General features: G+C 34.7%; 2 protein-coding genes across 5 annotated transcripts in view; one reads left to right on the top strand and one right to left on the bottom strand.

The window, feature by feature from the left end:
- Window positions 1–669: 669 nt before the first annotated feature.
- Window positions 670–25,321, bottom strand: part of LOC142337629 (uncharacterized) — a 31,070-nt gene continuing 6,418 nt past the window's right edge. The window contains exons 1-9 of one of the 4 annotated variants that reach the window (XM_075387001.1): window positions 8,722–10,681; window positions 6,435–7,059; window positions 5,337–5,520; window positions 4,698–4,712; window positions 3,628–3,849; window positions 3,003–3,197; window positions 2,258–2,412; window positions 1,627–1,951; window positions 670–1,318 (exon numbers count right to left, since the gene is read on the bottom strand). In XM_075387001.1, coding sequence (XP_075243116.1) covers window positions 805–1,318; window positions 1,627–1,951; window positions 2,258–2,412; window positions 3,003–3,197; window positions 3,628–3,849; window positions 4,698–4,712; window positions 5,337–5,520; window positions 6,435–7,059; window positions 8,722–8,757 — 2,271 coding nt within the window. In that variant the 5' untranslated portion in view covers window positions 8,758–10,681 and the 3' untranslated portion in view covers window positions 670–804. Of the gene's footprint in view, window positions 1,319–1,626; window positions 1,952–2,257; window positions 2,413–3,002; window positions 3,198–3,627; window positions 3,850–4,697; window positions 4,713–5,336; window positions 5,521–6,434; window positions 7,060–8,721; window positions 10,682–25,321 lie in introns of those variants that run through there. The other 3 variants (XM_075387002.1, XM_075387004.1, XM_075387003.1) reach the window with 3 other exon arrangements.
- On the top strand, window positions 17,263–21,083 carry LOC142338400 (protein limb expression 1 homolog). The gene is made up of 5 exons (XM_075388158.1): window positions 17,263–17,749; window positions 17,906–18,125; window positions 18,806–19,112; window positions 19,815–20,177; window positions 20,486–21,083. The coding sequence occupies exons 1-5, from the start codon at window positions 17,623–17,625 to the stop codon at window positions 20,705–20,707; spliced, it is 1,239 nt and encodes a 412-aa protein (XP_075244273.1). The 5' UTR covers window positions 17,263–17,622; the 3' UTR covers window positions 20,708–21,083.

Below are 25,321 nucleotides of genomic sequence, written 5' to 3'. Positions count from 1 at the left end.
TTTTTGCAAAAAATTCCTAAACCTAATCTTAATTTCCGTTTAGCTTTTTGTACCCACGAAACACAACAAGTTGGAAGTGTCAACAACTGATTTGCAACTGGGACACAGGTCACAAGAACAGACAATTTGCTGCGCAAGAAACATTTTCAGTACAAGACAAAGTAACTATTTACTGGTCGAGTATTGTGTTTTAATACACCTTATATCAATTTTGACAATTTAACGAGTTTCGGCTGAGTTGTTGGTAGTTTCTCAAGCGTCCGGATTTTTTGTTGTGATTTTGTCCGTAATTTTTTGTTTTTAAATACAACATTCCCCATCGTATTTGTAGACGACATATGTCGACTTAGTTTGGAGCATGATTTGTTTGTTTAATAACAATGGAAATTTTAGTTAAGCTCGGCCTCCACACGGCTTATCAAACTGGTGGGTGGTACAACTAAACTTGCCGTACATAAGTCGGTTCTCAGCCATTCCTGTTTGCGCTTATTAAGCCCAATTTTTTACTGAGTAGTCAAATTTGGATAATTTTGACAAGTGCTTGTTTGGTCATCATTAATTCATTACCAGGTGAGGGCTGTTCTTGGCAAATTTGAAGCTTGAAGAGGTGCACGAACTTTTCATAAATCCCAGGCCAGAATTCTCGCACTTTTTATTGTAAAAAAACCAGAAACGCTCAAAATTTTATTTAATAAAAATGAAGGTTGAAATTCTCATTACAATTGGAAAAAGTGCGCATCGAGCAAACTACTTTAAATGAATAAAACAGCTATTTGATTTAAGGTGAAATTATCAGAGCTAAGTTCACAAAAATTTGGTCAAACTCATGTCAGAACACGACATAGGAGAGGGACTGTCATCATCGCTCAAAATATCAGCAGATCCTGTCACGGACAAATTCTCGTCATAAGTTTTCTGACCATTTCCAGAATCATCAAACTGATTCTGCCTCTTCACCTTTCGTCCTTGATTGCCGTTATTATAATTGGCCACTCTCGAGTTTGACCTGTCTGCGCTTTGAGAACTCTGTCGACCTTTGTTCTGATCCCGTGGTTGCTGTGACGTCATTTGAGAAGACGTCGAGTGTGATGTTGTCAGATGAGGTGACGTCATATGTCGAGGTGTCACATTTGATGACGCCATAAAGTGTGCTTGTTTGCCGTTGTGGTGGTTGTTGTTGTTGTTTACGTTGTTTGTTTCCTTTCCCACGTGGTGTTCGTTCGTAACGGTGCAGTCTGTTTCGTCGCTTTTTCGGGATCTTTCTTCGTCGCCGTCCGGGGATGAGTTCTGTGTGTTCATTGCTTCGTGGAGGCCATTTCTGAAAAACTATCAAAATTAAATCATTTCATTTGAAAAATGAGCAGTAAATTCCAGTGCAATTACATTGTTATTTTCATAGTATTGTTAAGCACAGTGTTGAATTCTCATTGACTGAATTCTTAGAAATTTTAATAACTTCTGGAAATTTTCAGTCAAGTTTTTTGAAACCCGGGGAAAGTTTTCCCTAAGTTTGCCTTAAACATTCCGCAAGCTGACTCGTTTGAGAATTATTATGAAATATGACATTAACAGTTACAAACAAAACTGCTTTGACAAATTTTTATTGTAAAAATTGTTTTCTCTTACTTAGTCCCGGCTGTTGCGGTTTCATTCTCGATTCTGATTGGTAGGACCAGCTGTTCTTTCCTAGTTTTTGCGGAAACGTTGGGCGAACTCTCAATTATCACGGGGGTATTTTGGGATAACATCGGGTGCCCCATATCTGCAGTCACCACAGCTGATGAAAATGAGTGACCTCTCGACTTCTTTTTGGACTTGCCCGTTCCGAAAAGATCTTCCAAGGCCTCTTGGGCACTCTTTGATCCAGATACTGCTCCATTTTGGTTTCTGGGTCTCTTCATGAAACTGTTGGTTAGAAGAATTTCAGTTCTGTTCGATGAAGCAGGGCCACCTTTAACATTACAGAAATGAGAAAAATATCAGTTTTCTCCTCGTTTAAAAAACGTTAATTTTTACAAGCCGGTGCGACCAACAGTTTTTGTATCCATAGTAGTTCGCATAGTACACAATACACACTGGTTTGTGTGGCTCAATAAGACTTGGCATCACAAGGCCCGTGTTACCTCTCATTTTCTTAGTTTTGATCTTGCAATTAGCTTTCGATCTGAGGTAATAGACAAACTGTTCTTAGTTTGCTAAATTAGAATTTTGCCAGAGCTTTTAAATTTTTTTAGGCCAGAAAAATTTTAAAAGGTACCTGCAGACATGTTTCCGAATCCACCCAATGAAGGAAATGCGTTGACCCCTGCCCCATTGGGCTGACCTTTCTTTTTCAGTTGACCAGGTGCAATATTATAGGAGTAATCGAGGGACTGGAACATCTTTCTGTTTGCAGACTTTTGTTTCCTGTTCCTGTAACACAACCAATAGTTTGAAATTCTATTGAGGTCGATAACTGAAAATTCAAAATTATATCTTTTGGGTCGAGTTAAATGAGTATTACATCAGATTTATATCAGAATTGCAAATAGTTGATTACGTTCTTGAATATTGTATTTTCACAACTTTTGCGATTATTGCCGAACTTAATAAAAAGTATGATAATGATTATGATAGTTCATGTCAACAATTTTGCCATCGATATATTTTCAAGCATCTCAACAACTGTTGGAGTTGGAGTATGTATCTATTGAAGAATGGAGTATGTATCTTCAATCTCAGGTCTAATAAAAAAAACGACAAAAATATCAGAAAATGTATAATGATTTTCTTGACAAAATTTAAGATGTACTAGATTTGAGATTTTTTTAAAAAAAGTTTTCATGATAAATGTCTTAATAAGATCTTTTTAATATACTTATTTCCTTGAAACACTAGTAAATAACTTGCACTTACATAACTTCATGTTTTTTTTACCAAGAATCTTGTCTTGGAAAGATGTTTCAAGTTTTGTTTCATTTTGATATTTGTTGAAAAGTCATCTGAAGCCTAACAATACTCACTTGTGAGAAATGTATAGACATGCTGAGATGAGGAAGAGGACAGCTAGAGAGACAATTATGAGACAGATCACAATGACGTCTCTGATTGGAACCATCATAGACCCCCACCCCTCAGAGTCACCCACCACACTCTGGCCTCTCTTCCCATAGGGACTGTAGAACTGACATCTTGTCCCCACGTATGCTTCCACACAGCTGAAATGAAATTGGAACTGTTAAAATTAATATGAGTAATTAATTACATAAGTGATTAACAATTAAAATATTGCAACCTTGAAAAATTGTCAACTTATATCTTACTGTTTATTTTTCTCTATTTTCTAAGCCTAAGTTTAGCTATTTGCATGGCATATTAATGGAAATCTTGCTCATGATATATTCTAATAATAATGACCAGGTTGTAATCAAAGCATTGAAGCCAAATGCTTAGGACATCCGATGCAGAATTTATTTTTTAAGGTATTTGATGAAAAATGTAAAAACTTCAAAAAAAAAAAATTCACAGCATGAATGCAGTAGGTTAATTATAGAAATTAGTGTTTTTTTCCCAGTAACTCGGCCAAGAATGAGGGATCAACGATCAACTCTACCCAGTTTCCATTTACATAAAAAGAGCTTGACTTACTGGCAAACACTCATGTTGTGATCTTTGCTGAAGAAGCACTTTCCATTATTGAGACAGTATCCTTCCATCTCTGGCCCACATTCACTCACTGCAGCCTGGGAGAGGGACAGTTGTGTAGTCGTAGTAACATCCGGAATGTCTGGTTTAAACATGGTGCCCACGCACGAGTAGTTTCCCAAGTGTTGCCAGCGAACGTATGAAATCTCAAGGATGCTTCTTTTCCTGAAATAATTGGCCGCAAATTAAATTAAGTTGATCCAAAAAAGTTTTGTAAATTTCTCCCAGAAACAATTTTGTATCTAGTTCTCATCGTATCTAGCTGGTATACGAAAAGCACATATGGCTCTTAGTAATCATTATGTATGGTTCCATATATGGTTATTACCATATATGGATCTTAGTTTCCATTAAAAATCATGTAAGACTCTTAGGAGTTAATGCATGATCGATACTTAGAAATTGAGTAAATTTTATATGGAAGCATAACTATTCTTTGTATGATAACCAACATGTATGTTCAGTTCGGGATCTTAACAGATGGAATATTGCTTCTGGAATGATCAGTAAGGAACGAGCTGGAAAAGTGCTAACTTGTATTTGTAAGATTTTATTCAACGAATTTACTAATTTCAGTTTTTCTGATAATTCCAAGACAATTAAATTGTTTACAGAAAGATTATTTTTGCAACTTGACATCCACCGTTATTATCATCAATGCTGAAAACTTTGAGTTTCTTGATGATATCACAAATAATCATTATAACGAACAAAACACAGCTCGATAAAGTTTGAAGTATGTCATTATCAGCCAAAAAGTAGAAAATCTTTATGACAATTTTCTTAAAGTGAAGATCTTATTAAGGTGTATGACTAATACTTGACTAACCTACTAATGTATTATTATTAGGTTGAGTAAATGATTTTCAAACGTTTTACAATCAAAGCAATTCGAAATGATCTGCCATAAGCAAACATAGCTATCAGTTAGTTTTCGATCGGGAATGTTAAATGAATTATTTAACTTGTCATTTGCGATAAAGCGGCGCTTTGATGCAGTAATAGAGCCATACTTGCATGAGTCCAACCTAGACAGGGCAAAGTTATAACTTGATTAACTTTTGTGAAGTTTCCGATTTCCTCAGACATTCAGTAAATAAGCTACAGTTTGATTCACTAGACCGTCAAACCAAATAACAAAACACGAAGGATTATCTTTGCGAGCAAGCGACACTTTAGCAAGTTTTTGCCAGAATTTGTAACTTTTCTCAAAAGCTCAATTAAACAAACTTCAAAATTTAGACACCAATCAGCTCATAGTTACTATAAATATGGTCCCTGCTCGGATTAGAATTTTGCCATTTCAAACTATCACATTATTTCTGTGATAACTATAACTAAAATTAGCTGCTATTGTGTAAAAATTGATCTTTTGATCCGGAATATGTTCAAAAAGCTGTAGAATTTTTTCCTTTTTAGTGAGTTTGAACAAAAATCTAGAATTTATTGCTTTTCTTTGAACTAGAGCTGTTTCTCTGACGTCATAAAAATAAAACGTAACTGCGTCAATGCTGCAGACAAAATTTGTTCACCTCACGGTGAGTCATCATTGAGAGTGAACAAAGTTTACGACCCTTTTTGTGGTGTAACTTTAACATGTACTTTTTAGCCAACAGGCACTACATAATGACTATAACCACTAAATAGCTTACCATGTGGTTGTAATGTTCACACTAGCTGCAGTCTCTTTGCCCGGGTGCATTGGTCGACCCTCGTGGGTCCAGTACATGTAAGGCTGTGGGAATCCCCTCGCCCTGCACTCCATTTTCACCTTCTGTTTCAACTTTGTCTCCACCACTGGGGGCAATTTGTGCACTTCCTTCATGTAGGGTTCTTCTGAACACACAACACATACTTTGATCACATTTGCAGACATACCTGCGAGGATTTAACTATAATTTGTTCGCCTATAATTGAGAAAAACTTCAATCACTAGAGGAGTAAAAATGGCTGGTGAAAGGAAGTCCCCTAAGCTGTTAAATGGGTAAATTTTATTAATTGCGGCTGTTAACTTAATGTAGCGGCGGATGTTTGAAGGGATTTGAAGTTAATATGGCACCCTGAAACTACAAACTGGATTCTTGTGAAATTTTATTGAAAACTTATGAACACTACGTGCTTAAAATTTGACAATTTCACAAAGGCATTCTAACATATGCTATGAAATTTAAAATTGCTACTGTTGAATATCATAATCATTAAAATACAATCTTTTCTGTACCACCGTTTATTTTTTTTTGTTTTTTTTAAGAAAACATTGATCAATCCTGGTTATAAAACTATAAATTATAACGTCACAGCTTATAAGAGCAACTATTTGTTAAAAAAAACTTGAGGAATGCTTGAAGGCTGAGAGAGAAGAACCTAATGTAAAAAGTGCATGAGATAAATTTGACATAGGTTGACAAGAACATCTTCTGTTCAACGTTTACTTGGATAGAGAAATGAAGTCTTGGAGAACAAGAAAGAACAACAGAATGGGTTATAAGAGATGCCCCAGTTCAAGAGCCTGCTATTAGTTGGTGTAATAGTTAGCTCACTGCGGTTGCAAGTAAGAGATGCTAGTTGGAATCCAGTACTGTCATATTTTCACTGTAGTTGCGTCTGCTTAGACCCCCAAACAAGGATTTCTGCGACTACTACGAATTAAGATTAAAAGTTGTTGATTGTAAGTTAAGGCAAAAATAAAGGGTTGTTGAGAATGATTCAAATTTTTCTTCAATAATAAGATGCGTAAATGAGCAACTTACTTTGGCACTCTTTGCAGTTTGAGTCATCAGTGAGGTACTTGACCAACTCTCTCGACTTCTTAGGGCTGTACTTTGTGGGTTCTGCCATTCCAATCCACACTTTCTTCTCCCTTTTCTCATCAATGCCCTCTTTTGCGTCCTTGATTGACACGTTCGTCTTCCTTTTTGTTGCCTTGAGGTACACCATATAATACTGATTCTGTTTCATTTTCATTTCACAACTTGACAAACTTGTATCGACTATAATGACGTCCCCAAATTTGTCTTTTTCTTTGTCATTCTCATCAACACCAGATTTTTTCACACCTTTCCCTTTAACTGGAGCAGTCTCCTTTGGCATTTCCTCCAGGAGGAGAAATTCTGGATGTTTTTTGGAAAATGATTTCCACGTACTGTTTTTGTCGGACAGTATTCTGGCTGTTACGTAATAATCTGCAGCATTGGCTTTGTAGACATGGTATCTCTTTACGTAATCTCGTTCCTCCATGCAAGATAAGAGGGGATCTTCTTCCTCTATTTGCTGTTGAAATTGTCGATTGCGATTGGTCATCGATTTTGTCTGTTGACTTATTCTGTGAATTGAATCTCCATTTGTGACTGACCACACAGCTATGGCGAATACTGCCTGTGAAAACAAAAAAAACCGTTTTCCAAACATTAAACATCACATCCAGTTTGTGCCTCAAAAGTAATAAAGTTGCCTTTTATTATCCAGCTCTGTATTCTGAGATCTATTTATAGTATTACAGTTACTGGAAATGAAGTTTAGGCGATTGGTAACTCAATTTTTTTGCTTGTGTTATGACATTAGTCTTAATGTCGAATGCAACTTTAATCTAAACCCGGCAAATAATGCGATATTTAACATTTAATAGCTATGTTAGATTCTGTAAACTTTTTGAATAATTTGAATGCTCAGGTCAAACCCATATTTCACTTTTAACTGTTACCAACCTTTACGATTTAATTCCCAAATATCGTATAAACTCAATTTTAAAAAAAATCCATCAAGGCAAACTCAAAATGAAGTCAGCGGTTCCTAGAGTACAAAAATGGCGACACATAGCTTGTAAGAAATCTAATTTTTCCTATTAAAGCGAGCAGGATCACTTAATTTCCCACTGACTGTAGACTGATCATAATTGAATTTTGAGATGTCATATAAGGATCTCAATAGTAAATAAATTTTCCTTCGTGTGAAAGCGGTTGAGATTTTTGTACTACAAGGAACCTTGACCCGAGTGTCATAGTGTATCAGTACTGATTCATGCTATTCTAACCAGTAAAAATTACATCAGTGCTGAATCGTGGTAATCTAAGAGCTTTTTCTTTCGCAGGATGCTCAGAATAAACTCAGGATCGATTCTTTTAATGAATTTATAATGAATATTATGTTTTTGATTCCTCATTACGTTCATATTAATTCCAGAAAAAAATCGAAAATCAAAAATTGTAAATTGTGCGTGATAAATCTGTTCATATTGAATTTAACATTTAAACTATTTGTAGATGGGAGATAAACGGGGTCTGTTTGAATATATCCCTCTCACCCTTCCCGCAAGAAAGTATAAAAGTTATAGATGCCATTATGCCATGTTTACCCTGATTGTAAGTAAAATTGTTAAAGAGTGCTCCGTTTAGTTTAGCCCTATCTGTTTTGATTTCTGCTTTAAAATGCTTAAACGTGCTGTTTTCCCCTAATGTGCTATAGTGGGTATTGTTTTCTTAGTACTATTTGTCTATTACTATTCTCATTGATTACGATAATCATATAACATTAATTTTTGAAATGGTTAGTGTTTTTTTTTATTTTTTTTTCAGTACTGAATCTGAGCTGGCGGACTGTCACCCACCTGTTTTCAAACTAGTCGGATCAAATTGAGACTAAAGTCAATTCTATTCTAAGTTCAGTACTAAGTTCAGAATTCTACTTTGAATTTACCTTGAAATGTCTATTAGATGCCATGATCAAAACTCTTGACATAACAAAATTCAAAATGAAAATACTATGATTCAGTACTGAACTTTTATTAGACTCAGATCCGCGAATGGAGTTTTTGCCTCCTTCTTACGAAACGCTGAAATCTGGAATTTACATGTATAAAAAAACCTCAACTATACTTAAAAAGATGTCATTTCTATTAAAACGGTTTATAAGGGTTTAATTTTTAAACATAATCCTCAGAGCTGTCCTAACCTCTTGAAATGAGAAAATTTTCGGCTGTTCTTTAAAGATCAAGCATTGTTTTAGTTAGAGAGATAAGGCTATTAGTTTAAGTGTACATACCACTGTTAGGGTTAGTGTATTGTAGGCAGTCCTCATTTTGAAATTGACGACAGATATAGCTAGTGTGAACAATTTATACTTCAAAATGAATGAAATGGAGACTTAGCTAAAACAAAAGATAGTAGAGCGCTCAAATATCAAATATTAAACTGATTTGAACAAGTTTAGTTAAGAGTCGAGAAACCGGAACTATAGCGTCTATTGTACTCTATTCTTGAAACTACTGAGCGTATGACTTTTGTAATAATTTGTAATATCTAGAAGCGTTTATAACTTATAGTAAAACTAGTCCAAAGATAGTAAAATTTTGACTTTGTAGAGAGTTTAAACGGAATGAAACTTGAGTGCGGTATGCAAGTTTGGTAAAATGAAGAATTCTTGAGGCGCTTTTAAGATAAACTGGATAACCGCCTAACGTTTTGTAGACTTTCTGGCGCTCTTTGGTGGTCGGATTTGAGATTTTGATCGGAAGAACAAATGACTGGCTATGAGCAACCGCCTGGAAAAGGAAAAACAAATAATACTCCTGACAAAATTTCAGCCCGGAGTGATTTTCAAACCAAACCTTTAAGGATTTGAACTTCGAAAGCGCTCGGTAATCGGTTTTGTATAGTAAACAGGAGAATGATAGATTTATATTTAATAACTGGTTTATTTATTGTTAAAATAACTGCTCTTTAAACGGGGATTTAAAAGCACGACTATATAAGTTAAACTGCGGTAGCCACTTTGCTGTTGGTAAAACACGCACAGTTTGTGGTCTTAAATTTACGACAGGAACAAAATATGAAAAAATAATCGAAATTGAAAGGAGAATATAATTTGTTGGTATAATTTTTGTGACGTAATGTAAAAATTTGTTGTACCAACCAAAAACAAAACCAATATAGCATTTAACTGCTCGAAATAAAAGCGCTCTTCAAATATTTGGACAAAATGACTTGAAAAGATTGAAACGTGGATTATACAATCAGGATAAAAATGGTGGCTATTCCCTCATTTTGTTCACGCGATCACAAATCATGCGAGATTTACAAATTTGGAATTTTTTTCTGTATCAAATGACGTTCTTGTTTATTTTCCGCACGTTTTTGTTTGTTTTCCGCACGTTTTTCAAAATGGTTCATTGGAAGAGGACAAAAGAATAGATAAATCGATTCAAATACAATGACTGATTATATATAATGGATCCGTAAAAATTGACAACAGCTCCATCAAATTCGGGTTTTAAGCGTTGAACCTTGATCGTTGAAATTGCACAAAACATATGGCATATGTAATAAAAACCCATGATGCGGTTTCCACACTGTTCCCCAAAATCGGTTCAAAAATGTCAACAGAAATTACTCAAAACCGACTAATTTGCGAAAAAAAAAATTAAAAAATTATTTGAATGCTGAAAAAAAAAATAAAATAATAGAATTATGACATTATATAATTACCACAAAAACAACTGAATTCAAAAAGTTGAGATGATAAATCAATTTTGAGATGACTTCGAATTCGACATAGTGGAGGTAGGTTAGTAACAACAATTGCGTTTAAAAAAATAAGATAAGTGTAAGTATACTTTCATTTTAATAAATATAATGTTTATTGTAAATTTTGATCATAAAGTTGCTTTGAAACAATAAAATCCACAATAAGTTTGCAGGCCTTTTTTGATCAAATAACGTAATTTTCATGCAGAAAAGCAGACACGAAAAGATTAAAGCTTGCAGAGGTAATAAAATTTCTCTGCAAGTTCAACCTGTCCAGTTTTAATGTCGGTGATAAGTAAAATGAGAATCCATGGATTGGAAATTGTTTACAGGTTACAATTTATTCACACAGCGAGATAAAAACACCAGACAACAATGGCACACAAACAATGGAAAAGAATAACTAAGCTATAACATCAGCAATACTGTCCATTGGAACGAAAGAATGAATGAATGCAAAGATATGCGTGGGTTGCGATGAGACATCAAAACGCATTGAGTAAAAGAGAAGGATTGTAGCGCACGGTGGGGAGGGGGGGGGGGGGGTTGAGTAGTGCTGGGACTGAAAATGCGCGTACCGCTTGTTGATCCGTTTGTTCAATAATATTTCTACTTTGTGGTGAGGCAGCAATAGAATAAATTTATATTGGACTTAGGATATGATGAAAAGACAGACGGTTTCTTTATTTCTTTCTTTTCTATTTATTTCTCTCTTTTTCTTCTCATCTCTAGGGCTCCAGGGCGATGTACTCAACAACAAAAACTAGATCACAAATCTGTTCAACTACAAATATTTACGAGGTATTTTGCGCAGCAATGAAAACTATGCTCAAATTACTGCAAACTGTTTAAAATTTAACGGCAAATTGCTGAAAATTGCTGTTGAAACTCAGGCAAAGTTGATGAAAATTTGAATTTTTACCCAGGTCAAGGATTTTTTGGAAATTTATATATAAGAAACCCGGGTCATCGGTCATACAACTTTCTTGGATTTCGTACTAGGTCATATATGATTCATAGTAACCGTACTAGGTCATATATGATCTGTATGATTTCTTGGTAGTCATACAAGGATCATACAAAAATAAAACCTACTCTCAAAAGGCTTCAATCGCTATGCTCTAGGTTACTGATACGAAAAAAAAACAATCAAAGATGCATAAGGCGTAGAAAATATTTTTTTTCTTAGTAATCATACTAGGTCATATATGAGTTGTATGATTTCTTAGTACTCATACAAGGATCATACAAAAATTTTCAAATGATGTCTCGGACTTTAAAACGCGAAGAATTGCGGTGGTTTTCCCAAAAATTCAGCTTTAGCGCGCTAAAATGCGCTGAAAATACAGACAATTTCCCCAGTAACATCTTAATTATATGTTGTTAACCCTTCTATTTGGCAACATCATTATATCCTCTTTGTTTCTCAGACGCTGAAAAGACGCAAAACGTGGAAGTAACGGGACCATATTCACGATAACAATTGTATGACTCAAACCCTCTTCAGCGTTGTATGTGCCCGTGGTCATTTCCTCCTTCAATGGGTTACTAATGCTCAACGATCAATACCCACAAGGCTTACTCATAACGTTTACCTGCTCAGGTCTATTAAAAGGGGCTTTCAGGGTGACTCACCAATTTAAAATCTCAATGGGATCTTTTCCGTTTGTACCTCCTCCACTCCTCCCCCCTCCCCCCCCCCCCCCAGTACGTTATGGACCCCCCCCCCTGTTATCAGTACGAGATCACGTATCCTTACATCTTAAATCCGGGTCTTGCCCCCCCCCCCCAGCTTAGTGGATGCATATTATTTGCACCCTCCATACGCAGCTGCTATATTTTCACATAATGATTTACTATGTAATGGCATGTGATCTGTAACTGGGGAGAACATAACGTACTTTGGGTCGGCAGGTAAAGGTAAGGTGGAGGTAGGTAGCTATGGGGAGGGGTTGTCAGGTAGGTGGCGACGAATAAATGAATATTACCAAAAGTAAAAAGTAGCCAACTACTGAACATTAAAAACGCCTTCAGAAATGATAACTCCCCACTTTCGAAAACGAAATCAATGTTCGAAAAGAAAGAAAAGTAGTAACAAAAAGACAAAATTGTTTACGTTGTGATGGGAAGAGGGTGGTCGGCAGTTGCGGGGGGATACAAAAATCGATGTTCAAAAAGAAAGTCAATATTCGAAAAACTTGTTCCAGCTGCAAAAATTGGTCGAAAACCAATACTACTCTCTGAGTCTTAGAAGCCTATATCAAACTTTTCTCCTATCAGCGTTGTGAAAAATTCAAAAATAATAGTCCGATGCCAATTTGTAGTAAATCAAGCAAGGATTTTTGGTTCAATTGAATAGGAGGACTGAAAACTTTTCATAGTCCTAAAGCTGCCTAAAATTGTTTGAAAGTAGGGCACAAGCGGGAAGTTTTGGTTGTTATATGCAGGCTGAAAGGCTCTGATTTAAAAAATATATTTTGATTTGTTTTATTTTGATTTATTGAGTGAATAATTATTGGAACATTAAACAATGAGCCCGATATTTTTAAAAAATATTTGAAACGAAGTTTGTCGACTTATTTCAAATTGAGCGGAAAAGCTGGAAGGAAAGGTACAACCGAGGAAATTGATGAAATTGTGCGCAGATTTTTTTGTTGTTTCGTCTACGGATTGAATAATTAGCTCTATGGAATCAAATTTCAACGGTTAAAAATGAGTGCTTCTACAAATTATGAAAAATTGGTGTCAGGACAATTTACCCAATTCCATTTTACCCAATGCCATTATACCCAATGCCATTTTACCCAACCTGCCATTATACCCAATGCCATTTTACCCAATGCCAACTTACCCAATTTACCTCCTTGCTAAATTAACCAGAACGACTATTTAGCCGACTATAATATAAATGGCCCGTGGGACTTGATATGAAACTATCACAACCGAACATGGGATTAGCCAATTATATAATTAAATGGCCCGTGGGACTTGATATGAAACTATCACAACCGAACATGGGATTATTTTGTCCACAAATATTTTAAATCATCCTTCTAATAGCGACTGCTAATTTGTAATCGAATAATTGAACGAAAAGATCAAAGAGCATTGGGTAAGTTGGTATTGGGTAAGTTGGCATTGGGTAAGTTGGCATTGGGTAAAATGGCAGGTTGGGTAAAATGGCGTCGGGTAAAATGGCATTGGGTAAAATGGAATTGGGTAAATTGTCACGTAACCGAAAAATTAATTACTTTCAAAACCACTTGGTTAAAGTTTTCAACTCGAAAAAAATATTTGCGCCGCATTCATCAAATACCATATTTCAAATAAGATCTCAGTTCCAATTTTTGCTATTAAAAACTTCTGTATTCGTTAATGTTTCTATCGAATGTTATAAATTTAATCAGCGGATGCAAACATTTGTTAACCATTCTTTTAGTTCTTTGGGAACTTTTTTCGCCGTAATTCAGTAGTTAGTTGACTCAATTTGAAAAAATTTTCAAATGCCAACACTGGTTGCTGAGTTTTAACCAAATATTTTGGTGTAATTTGAAACTTTTCCACTAAAATTGAAAGCACAGCAAATGAACATAATTTTTAAAAGCATTTACTGGAAAAAGTTACAATTTCATCTGGAAAATTTTTTTAGTGTTTTACAGTTTTGTTTGTAGTAAGTCAGATTTTATAAAAGTAGTTCTTAATTTTGCGATTTCTGTCTTATACCGCATACTTCGTTTGGCCATTTATGTGACATTTTTTGTATTGCCAATTTGCTGAGATATTGAAAAAAACGATGCAGTACTGTTTTACCACATACCAAGAAACTAAGCTAAATTGATTGGTCTGCAAAGTGTAATTGATGCCTTATACGACAAATTGAATAAATCGCCACGAAAATTTTTTCAGGAATTATTTTGAGCTAATATTGGAGTCTCAAATTAAAATCCGTCGCTTTTCTCAAAAATTTTTAGTGTTTTTTTTTGCTTTTACATGCTCGCATTAACAAAATACCACACTAAAGCCATTATATCTTCTGTAAAAAGAGTTCAGTATTTTTAATGACTTTTTATCATTGCGTTACTTGTCTTTCTTTTCAAAGAGTTCAGAAAGCATGTTTTCATTTCAATAGTTTTTCCAATACTTATATGAAATCTTGTGTTATCAGCAAATTCAAGACCATTTCCCCTAAAGTTAGTGATGTGGAGAAGTAAAGTGGGAGCCACTGATAATGTACCTTGACGAAATTCGTGGTTGATACAACGTCCTTTCTGATGAACTCCTTTTTAATTTTTTTTTGTCTCCAAGGAAAGACTCAAACATTTTTACAGTGTTTTTGACATTTCAATAGGCATTGATCTTTTTTTTATTAAAAAATTTTGAATTGTAAAGTTTCATTTTGAATTGAAAAGTTTTCGATATTAGTTGTAAAATATGGTCAACAAAAATAGCAACCGAATTCTCATCCTTATCTTGATTACACTATAAGGCAGGGAAAAAAATAAACCGCCAACAGTAAACAAAATATTTCTTTAATAGCCACAAACATTATCATTATCGTAATCTAATTTTCTAGTTGAGTATTTACTCAATCAATTTATTAAACTGACGACGTTTAAGGAGTTTTGTGAACGTTAGGGTTAAGGAGTACAAAGGATATAAATTGTGTGTTTTCAGCTTGCATCAATTTTTGTCAATTATGGAGAGGAAATGCTGGGAAAAATTCAAAATGCAAGTGTTGAGGTTGGAATGCACACATTTTACTAACAAAAATTTTCGAAAAAAGTTCCAACAGCTTAGAAGTGTCCTGAACGAGTAGCTTTGTTATTGCCAAATGATTCAATGGCTTCAATCAAATTTTTACTCCCTAATTCTGTTTTGATGTCCACAGTACACAAAAATGATTACTCACTACTGCTCCATCGTAAACGCGCCAAGAGAAATCTTGTTTATAATCTTTACAAAAAGTTTTTCATTTTAAAAAATTGTTGTTCAACTTTTTGTATAACAACGTCATCTTTTTTTTCTCAATTTATAATAAAATTGCGCTCTTTCTTACTTTTTGGTGTGTCACAAGAATTTTAACTGATATTCATCAAACGAAGTTTCAATTGCTTCAAAATATACTAAAATCACGAAATTTTTCAGAAAACGCGTAGCAATAACGACATTAAATTCAATAGCTTTCAACGGAAGTCATTAAAAAAGCTGATTTGTGCCTCGATGGGAATACAATGAATTTTGTCATTCAGACATCATCGATCAGACATCACAATGAGTCTTATGACTAGGAAAAAAACAACAATATAAGGGCAAAAACCAAAAATTTCATTAGAAAAAAGCGAGAAAAAAGTGCCACAGTCAATTAAACAAAAACATTTCGCAAAAAACTTTCCGTTGAACGTCTTTGCTGAGCCAATGGGGTCTATTACTATTTGAATAATGCGAAAAGATATAAAAATATCCAAAAATTTTTATATAAGTAATGAAAACTTGTGGCTTTGAAACCATAAGACCAACTGTTAGAAGATAAAACCGCCAAAAAAGATTAATTTTGGTAGTTGTAGAAAAAATGGAGGTCTCGTCATTATTGAGGCCGACTTGCTGTTCAAGAAGAGAAGATAAAGATCAGTTGATGTTCAAAAAAAATTCGGAAAATTATTTTTAAAGTCTTAACAGCCCTTAGCTGTTCACTCAAAGCACTAGATAGGTTCGAATGGTGCTCAAAAGGAAGCCTATTGCACTTTTAGTCAACGCATCTGTGCCCCTAGAACTGATAAAATTTAGTAAATCCGAAAGAACAAATCGAATTTTCAATAAAAATTACAAAACACCAGCGTCGAAGACAAAAACGATGCGCGATTCATTGGAAGCGAATTTTGTTATTCTTTGGGCGTCATTTGAATATAAATGAGGTATTTCGTTAACGAATGTTGATTTGAAAAGTGACTATTCTCTCAGCAACTTAAATAAAACAAAATGATACGAAAAGTTTCTAAAAAAACAGCACTCAATTAGAATTCGAATTTTTTATAGTTAACTTCCCTATGAGACCAGAACTAGCCTTTTAATGGCCTTTTGTCTATTAGGAACACACATTTGATTCATTTTTAGTGTGAAATGTAATTTTGATCATATATTTTGATTGAAAATTCTTCATTGGAACAAAAACTACACTAAAGTGAACAAAATCATACCAAATATCCCTAGTTCACACAAAACTTTAAACCTCGATAACTTCGCGAAAAAAATGAAATTCAAAAAATCTTTTTAATTTCGATTTCAACGCTGGACGAGCTTTCTAATGACACCACTCACAATTTTCGACAATATATCGATCGGCCAAATTTGACTGAACAAAAAATTGACCGATATGTGTTAGGAAAATAACCCCCATGGCTTATTTAAGCAACTCGGTCGGAACGAAAAACTCGATCGGACGAACTCAGCCGATCTTTTGCAAATTTGCTGTAAAGTGAACATTATTTTGCAAATTTTTGCAAATTTGGCTTTGTGAAGAGATAATTTGCAAATATTTAAAACTTCCCTCTAGCGAGCAAAAATTTGCAAACAGCTGCATATTTGACCTCAATTTTGAGATACGGATGTCACCATCTTCACTATTACTATGTTTCTCGAGTTTTCTTGTCTTATATTGAGCGATCTTCCCAGTGACAAGAAATTCTACTCAAAGTCAAATTAAACTCTAATTTTGTTCTGTTTCTAGACCAGCATGCTGCTCTCCTTACTTGTTCCCAGTTTCTGTTTTTACCACAATTTTCACGCATTCTGCATTTGTTAATTTCTGAATCAAGTCAAATCTCATCAAAAATTGCTGAGCTAAACTCAGCTCAGATATGAGTGAGGTTCCTTAAAATCAATTAATGTATCTTAGTTATCAATTAACCAATCAATTAAAAGAGTCTCAAAACTAATTGTTCTTTGGTAAAACTCCGCCCACGCGTGGATCAATTGAGCGCATTCAATTCAACCTCCAAATTCAATAATTATGCATGATGTCTGAACTTAAGTAACCTCTGTCTGCGTTTTAGGTCATTCACCTTTAGTTAGAAACGCATAAAGCGTGAGCAAGTTTTAACGTGAGAGTTGACAAAGGTGTGAAAAGTTTGTTCGTTCACGCCTTAGAAACTGCGGTGTCGTCCTATACTTGACTCTAAAACTGTCGCTTTCCGTCTCTGTGGGACAAAAACCGCGCAATTCCCACGGATTAGAGATCATAAACTGTATAAATATCATTTCTTAACACGAAAACTATCATTTACTATTTTGTAAACAATTCTTAGATATCTTATTTTTATCTGACGTTGTTTATTTTGACAATCATTTCGACAAAAGCTGTATTTTACGACATACATTACATTAAACGCAGTTCTCTATTTTTAAATTTTTGAAACAATAAAAAATGAGCCCTAAATTTTTAAAGTTTTTGAAACGAAGTTTATCGACACATTTCAAATTGGGAGGAAAAGCCAATGGAAGGAAAGTTAAACCCGTGACCGGGGAAACGGAGCCAATATTTTACAGACCAGGTAAGAAACAATCAGTTGATTTTTTGCATTTAATTGCTTTGATATTTATTTGAACGGCAACCATTTGAACTCTTAGCTGATAATTGGCAGCTAAGGTGAAATTGGAAAAAGTAATGTAGATTGTAGATTATTGTTATTAATGAAAATCTGTTTTAGTTGATTTTGTTGACATGTTGGAACAGTTTTGGACTTCACACCCGAAGGATCTGAAAAATGTCGAGAACTCTCCTTTGAACAGAAGCAGCGGATTCCGAAGATCTAAGAAGGATTCGAGGAATTGCAACCAAGTGATTGTTTACGAGAGCACTTTTGTTCAGGGGGGATATACTACATTTGTGACATTGCCCTCGGGGGAATGTTTCGCTAACCCACAAAGGTGGGACTTCATTATGATATTGAGAAGATTATAACGTAAAAGAATATTCCTCAACAAAAATTAGATCATGAGAAATTTGAAAAAAATACCAAATGTGAACTGTGTTAAGACTTCCGCTTTCTGTTGAGCAAATATATTATCTACTTATAGGGTGGCAAAGAAACAAAATTGAATGCTGATGAATATTGGAGACCGTTTTTGAGGACATTTCTTTTTTGCTGTAAAACCTCTTTCCAACTAACTATTAGCAGATTTTAACATCATGCTTTTACAGATGTAGCAGATTTGAACTCACTAATTTCTTTTTCAGTTCGTGATTACAGAAGCTAAAACTGTATTCGCAGGCTACCTCAAGCTACGATTGAATAATCCATTTGTTGCGTGAATAGTAAAAGTCAAATCGGGCTCTACTTCTCATCACGATTCAAATTCATCCCCCCCCCCTTTCAATGCATTAACGTAGGTTTTACCTTACTTATTATTAATTTTGAGTGTAATTTGTACCAATTTTATAGTCATATTATACTTGGTTGAAATGATAGTTGATAATTATCGCTGAGGTTAAGTGATGGCGGGGGGGGGGGGGGTTTGAAACTATTAGGAATGAAAAGGCGCGAGACACCGTAAAAAATTGATCTGATTTCAAATTTGTGTCGTTTGCAAACTTAATTATTTTTCAGGTGCAGAAGCGTGCACAATTCGCGTCAACACGCCGCTAGAGTTGCCTTAGTGCACTGCATGTTCGGAGGAGCTCCCGCCACCTACAGTGAAAACACTACAAGTTCCAAATCACGTGACCAAGATGACGTCAGATGCAAGTTATGCGGATGCGACTGTAAAAAAGGAAAAGCTAACGTGAAAAGAAAGAAGAGCGTGAATCAGCAGAAGAATTGGATTGAATGCGAGAAAAAATTGCAGACCTGTGGTGGATTTGATCGGAGTAATCTGTTGGATTCAACATTGGAGGAGATTATGCAGCAGCAGTCGGTAAGGATAACAAGTTCCTCTAATTCCTAGTTGAGACCAAACGGTTACCTTGCAAGATATTGCAAGACGAATGGTTGTCGTCAAAATTCTACCGAAAGCTTTTAAACAATGGTTACCTTGCATTATTCAAATCAAATCTTGATCACTATCTAAATATGTACCAAACAGAAAACTTAATAATCTCCGAAAGCCTATCTATATAATTTTTTGCGTTATTGTGGTATATTTAAAGTATCTTTAGCATTTTGGATATAATCCAATTTGCAGCGAAACAAAAAAATTAAGATGCAATAAATTACTCAAAAAATTAGCGAATTATAGAAACTGGCCTAAACCAGCTTCAAAAATTGTAAAATTATAGTTTTGATTATTGCCTGCATGCGGAAATAATAATGGTAATATGATCAAACGAACAATTTTTTGTTAACCCGATTTCTTGAAAAAAGAAAATGGCTCCATAGGAAGCCTCAAGTTGAAAAACCTATTTACATGAAAACTTTTCCAGACATAATAATTCAAAAACCTTTTTAATTTTTCTTTTCATTTGAATGCAGTGGTGCTCTAAATCTTGTATAAAATGTACCTTGAAGGTTAAAAGTGCACAATCATTTTGTTCACGATTGTCAGCTTGGAAAGATGGCGGGTTCTCTTTCAATTTGTATAAATTGATTATTGACAAAATAAATTCTGGACGCACTTTAGGTTTGCAACATCAAATGCGACATGGAAAAGAGCTACGACACTGTGTCATATGTCCTCAACAACAGCAACCATACATCTAATTCGACCTCCACCTCATCCTCGTGCAATTGCTGCAGCAGCAACACATACAATATATACTCCTCCGCAACGTCTGCCAAATCCACCTGTTCCACTTCTAAATCCAGCAGTTCAAGCATCAAATCCTCCAACCGTGTTTACTCTCCTGAATCACGGAAGTCGTTTGGAAAAGAAGAGGAAAGCATGGATGAGTCTTCGTGGAGTGAGACTGTGCTCAAGTTGCACCTGATGCACTGGAATGGATCTCTGAGCCGATTGGCCAATATGAGATACACAAAGCAGCAGGTACCTGTGATTGGCTGATTTATTATAAAGCAAAACTGTCTTAATTGATTCAGTTGAAGCGGAAATCGAATACCGAAAGCAGCGGTCATTTCGACACCTTAGTGAAAAACTTTAGATGTCAGTCATATAAGTTTTTGTTTCTCTGTAATCAATGGATTTAGACGAAAAGCGATTTTTTAAAATGATGGTTTTATGCCTTCTGTTTTTTTTCGAGTGTAATTTGCATTGAAATTTGTATGACATTAGTATCAAAATTGTTGTTCAAAATTTTGTCAGAGTTTTGGTTAAACTTTTTAAACTTTTTCCAGGTTGCACGAGAGCTCTCCTATTTGTCTGTTGCCCAATTAACCCAACTTATGATCTCCGAATGGGCTGTAAGAGAAAGGAAGGAACCCGGACTGATTTCCTTGGAGTTGACCAAATGCCAGCGTCAACTGCTCTCAGCTATTGCTACCCAGAAAAATGTTCGAATCCCCAAAGAGAAATGCCTGGTTTTGTTGACAGCGCTGGATCAAGTTAAACGACGATAGAGTGTACAAACCTCAGATTTATGATAGTTTGGCGAGTTTTGGCCCTCTTTCAGTTAGTGATACTATGGAAAGTAACTTTGTCGCACAGTCGACCTCGACGAATTCGACAGGTTAAACTGATACTTTTGACATATCGCTGATTGTCTGTTGTTTTTCAAAATGTGCTGCTATATTTTGTTCCTTAATAATATTTCGAATTTTATGCGCCTGAAAATTTTAATCTCAATTGAATCTTAATTTCCAAGCTTAAGTCAGTTTGGTTCAGCTATTTTTTTGTAAGATCATTTATGACTTTTATATTGCCCGTTTATTGCTAATTTAGATTTTAATGTGTATATTTTAACGTTTTTAATTCAATCGAATAAAGAGTCCAAAATGTTTTAATCGATCTAGCTGAGGATTTTACGAGGATGAATGGGAGCGAATTTCGATAAAACCGATAAATCGCCAGACAGACTGTCATACTATTTTACTTTTTGTCCTCTTATAATGGATAAACACAAGTCACGAGAGCATTCGGTTCCTGAGCAGTTCTTTAATAAGTTGGAGCTCTCCGTTAGAGCTTTACTGTACCTTTAAGTGTACAAATAACCGAAGTTGCTGGACAGATTTAAACTCATGATGTGAGGGAGTTTTTGGGTGGTTTAGACGCCGTTACCAACCACAACGCTCAATACATCACTCACCTCTCAATCGACCTACACCCACGCCGCTCCAATTCCGTTAATTAAGCCCCTCCTTGACGCTTGATCGTTCTTGCATTTCTTCTAGATCAATCTTTTCGCTTTGAAGAGACTTTTTCGCATTAAACAGGTATTGCGTGATCTCTTTTGGTCGCGTTCCAAAATAAAGTTTGCAGCTTAAAAAACGCAATTTTGATCGAGCGATTATTAAAACCGTTTTAGCCGAGTGGTTAGGATAGGATGAAAGACTGCTATCTTGGAAGTCTCGTGTTCGAAACCTTGATGGGTCGACATTTTCCCCCTAAAAAGTATAAGCCACACTCTAAATTGAATTGCACGCGCAGTTCAATTTGAACAGCTGTTCATCTGAAATTCGGTGAAAACGACGTAATGGAAGTTTAACAAAAACGTTACTAAATCTGAGAACAAACTTCCCCAAGTTATTCAAAAACATCTTATTTAAATTTGTCTACAGATGTCTAAAGCAGTAGATAATAATAATAATAAATTGTTTACTGGTGTCTTTACAGAATAAATAGAGCACTTACACAGTTGATCAATACATATAAAAAAGAGCACCAGAAAGATTGCCTTTAGACCATAAGGTCCGTTTTCAGGCGTCGCATAGTCGGAAGAGACTATGAGACGCCTGAAATTTCATGTTATTTATTTTAAAAGTTTTTTAGTCGAAATCAAAATTAAAGTGATAGCGAGAAAAAAGAAAGGTTAGTATTAAAATGATTTCAAATTGGTCACAAATTTTGATGAATAAAGTTTCTATTTTAAGCCATAAATTAACCAAGTGAGTTGTTCATTCAGTAAAAAATAGTTTTCTAGCATTTCGTGAGCAAAATTTTTTAACTGTGCACCGCTCAAATTTTTCACTTTTGTTAGAAAATTAGAATCCCGTTTGAGCAAAACGTTTCAGAGTTTTCGAATTTTATACGGCAGACTGTTTTCGGTAAAAGATGAATTAAGGGGGACAGCTTTAACTCGTTTTTCGCATGAGCACAGTTTTGATAGTTCATTTTGTGTAAGGAAGTGATCTATGTCCATGATGCAACTTTCACGTCTTATGCATTTTGTCATCAATTTGAAAACGTTGTACAGATGAAGCTCCTGGGCCGAAAAATACTTTGTATTTCTCTCTGATGAGAGGAACCGAGTCAAACTTTCGAAAAAAAAGATTACTATTAGTATTCTATTAATTTTTGCATCGATTTTCTGCATCTTAGCTTTACTGGCAGTCCCATAGACTAGAATCCCGTATTGAACCACTGGTTTTACATAAGTGTTGAAAATCTTGATCAATTGGCTGCAATTTAAAATTTTTCTCAATTTATAGAAAAGTCCGCAAAATTGTACCAATTTCTCTTCTACGCGTTTCGAGTGTTCTCTAAAACAATTTTTTGTCAATCGTTATGCCCAAGTAACATAAAGAATTTAGATTTTCAAGGCGCTTTCCAATCATTGTAAACACATTATTTCGGTCATGCTTAGTCTTAAAGGTTATGGTTTTATTTTTATCCGTGTTCAGTGTAAGTTTGTTCATTTTAAGCCAGTTTTCTGTTTGAGATAAGATCTGTTATTGTTTCCGACAAGCATTTGCTTTATTTGATTTTGTGTAAACTGCAGTATCATCAAAATAGAAAATGAAGTTCGGGCATGGGCTGTTGGTTTTCAGATCGTTTATGTAAACAATGAAAAGAAATGGGCCTAATATAGACCCTTGTGGTACCCCGTGTTTGAATTCTGTCATTTGCGACTTCCTTTGTCCAGACTAAACAAATTGTTCCCTATTTTTCAAATAAGATTCCAAAATATTATATACAGGACCCCTTAGTCAATACATTTTACACTTTTGTAGCAGAACTTTTCTGTCAATAGTGTCGAAAGATTTACGTAAATCTAAAAATGTGCAATAAGTGTGCTCCGTATAAGAATGTTTTGATGATCGTATCAACTCAACCAAAGTGCTAACTGCGTCAACAGTTCTTCTTTTTTCCCTAAAACCGAATTGTTTGCTGTTTAAAATTTCAAAGTCTTTAAAATAATTAGAAATACGATATTGAATAATTTTTTCTAAAATTTTACCAAGAGTTGGTAAGAGAGATACTGGGCGGAAGTTATTGGGTTCACTTTTTTCACATTCTCTATGTAGCGATATTACTGATGCTATTTTCAATGAGTCTGGAAAAATGCTTTCCTGAAAACATGCGTTAATCAGTTTGGATAGGTAGCGCGCTATTGTAGCTGCTACAGATTTTATAAAGATATAGTTAAGATCCATATAGTCTTCGCTGTATTTTGACTTAGACTCCTGGACAACTCTAAGCACTTCTTTTTTGCTTGTTGGTAACAAAAACATAGATTGAACTTGTTGATTTTTTAATGAACGCTCACTTTGTCTAAACTTTTTATTCAAATTTTCACCAATTGTTGCAAAGAAGTGGTTGAAATAGTTTACTTCCTTTTGATTGAGATTTTGTACTTTTTCTCGCTCATTTCCACTAAGATTTCTTATTAATTGAAAAAATTTTCTGTTTGATTTTGCTGCATGCTTTTCTATATTTTTATGATAAAATTGTTTCATTTTTACTTTCACCATACGTTTGACTTTTTTACGTTGTTCTTGGTACTTTTTTTTTGGCCTCAGTTGTTTTTGATTTCATACTTTCTCTGAACATCTAATTCTTTTTTGCAGTTTCTCTTTTCAATTGGTTATCAACCCAGCTGTGATGGTTTTTTTTACAACCTGCTTGGAAAGATATCTGTTCAAAATTGATTTCAGTAGAAATTGAAGCTCTTCAAACTTGTTATCAATTGTCTTGTATTTCTCACAACTTTCCAGTTTTGATATTTCATGACTCAGAACAAAATTTATTTTTTCAATAAGGGAGATATCTTTAAGTTTTTGCCAGTTTCTTGAAGTGATGTATGCAAGTTTGTTTTCCATCTGTGTTCCTGCCTGAAATCCAAGAAATACATAATAATGATGTTAAGGAAATTATGAACGGATGTTGTATGAAAATAATTGATGAAAATTCAATCACGCGAGAAACCGAATGCTCGAAATCAAACTTAGACATCTTTTTTTTGCAATTTTAAAGAAGAGTTAAAACTTAAAAAAAGCAGGGATATCTGCATGTTTTTTTTTAAGTTTTAACTCTCCTGTAAAATTGCAAAAAAAGATGTCTAAGTTTGATTTTGAGCATTCAGTTTCTCGCGTGATTGAATTTTCATCAATTATTTTCATACAACATCCTTTCATAATTTCCTTCAACGTCTCTCGTTTCTGATTGTTCTTCAAAAAATTGATGTTAAAGTCACCACAGACGATATTATAAGATTTCGGTTCTATTATTAAACTGTCAATATAACTTTCAATTTTTGTAAGGGTTTCCGTGTTAGCTGAATTTGGAGGCACATACATGCAAGTTACATAGATGACGGTTTCGACTGTACCGGTAAATCTCATAGTGAGTGCTTGAATTCCATTTAAATTACACGATTTAACTACTTTTGCTTGTAGAGATTTTTAAATACAAATAGCAACACCACCTATTCTTTTCTTCTGTTGATATTAAAGAGAGGTCTATAACCCTCTAGGAACATTGATTTTGTGTGATGAAATTCCTTGAGCCAAGTTTCCATAAGACAGATTGCCGACGGTTTCTCGCTTCGGTTTTCTAGTAACACTTGTAGATCATCAAAGTTTTTGGTTAGTGAACGAATGTTTTGAAGCATGATTTGGAAACAGTTCGACATGTTTATCGATAAGAGTTGGGAAGTAACTTGGGAAGTAACTAGACAACTGCGCGTCATCGCGATATAAATTTTACTTGATTGCCTAAAATGTCAACAAGTTTATTCGCAAATTGAAAGCGCATAATTTAAAACAATTTCAAAATTTTGCCAGTAAATTATACAA

The sequence above is a fragment of the Convolutriloba macropyga genome, chromosome 4 (genome assembly GCF_964194025.1).
Source record: "Convolutriloba macropyga chromosome 4, txConMacr16.3, whole genome shotgun sequence".
Classification (NCBI taxonomy): domain Eukaryota; kingdom Metazoa; phylum Xenacoelomorpha; order Acoela; family Convolutidae; genus Convolutriloba; species Convolutriloba macropyga.
Note: the sequence above shows the minus strand (reverse complement) of the source record. Positions and strands in the feature narration are given on the sequence as shown.

What these genes read in the sequence shown, in the direction of transcription:
- LOC142338400 (XM_075388158.1), top strand. Translation starts at nt 17,623, where the DNA reads ATGAGCCCTAAATTTTTAAAGTTTTTGAAACGAAGTTTATCGACACAT. An exon ending in AGATTATGCAGCAGCAGTCG is followed by an intron (nt 19,113 to 19,814) that starts GTAAGGATAACA and finishes GACGCACTTTAG; the next exon opens with GTTTGCAACATCAAATGCGA. An exon ending in TGAGATACACAAAGCAGCAG is followed by an intron (nt 20,178 to 20,485) that starts GTACCTGTGATT and finishes AACTTTTTCCAG; the next exon opens with GTTGCACGAGAGCTCTCCTA.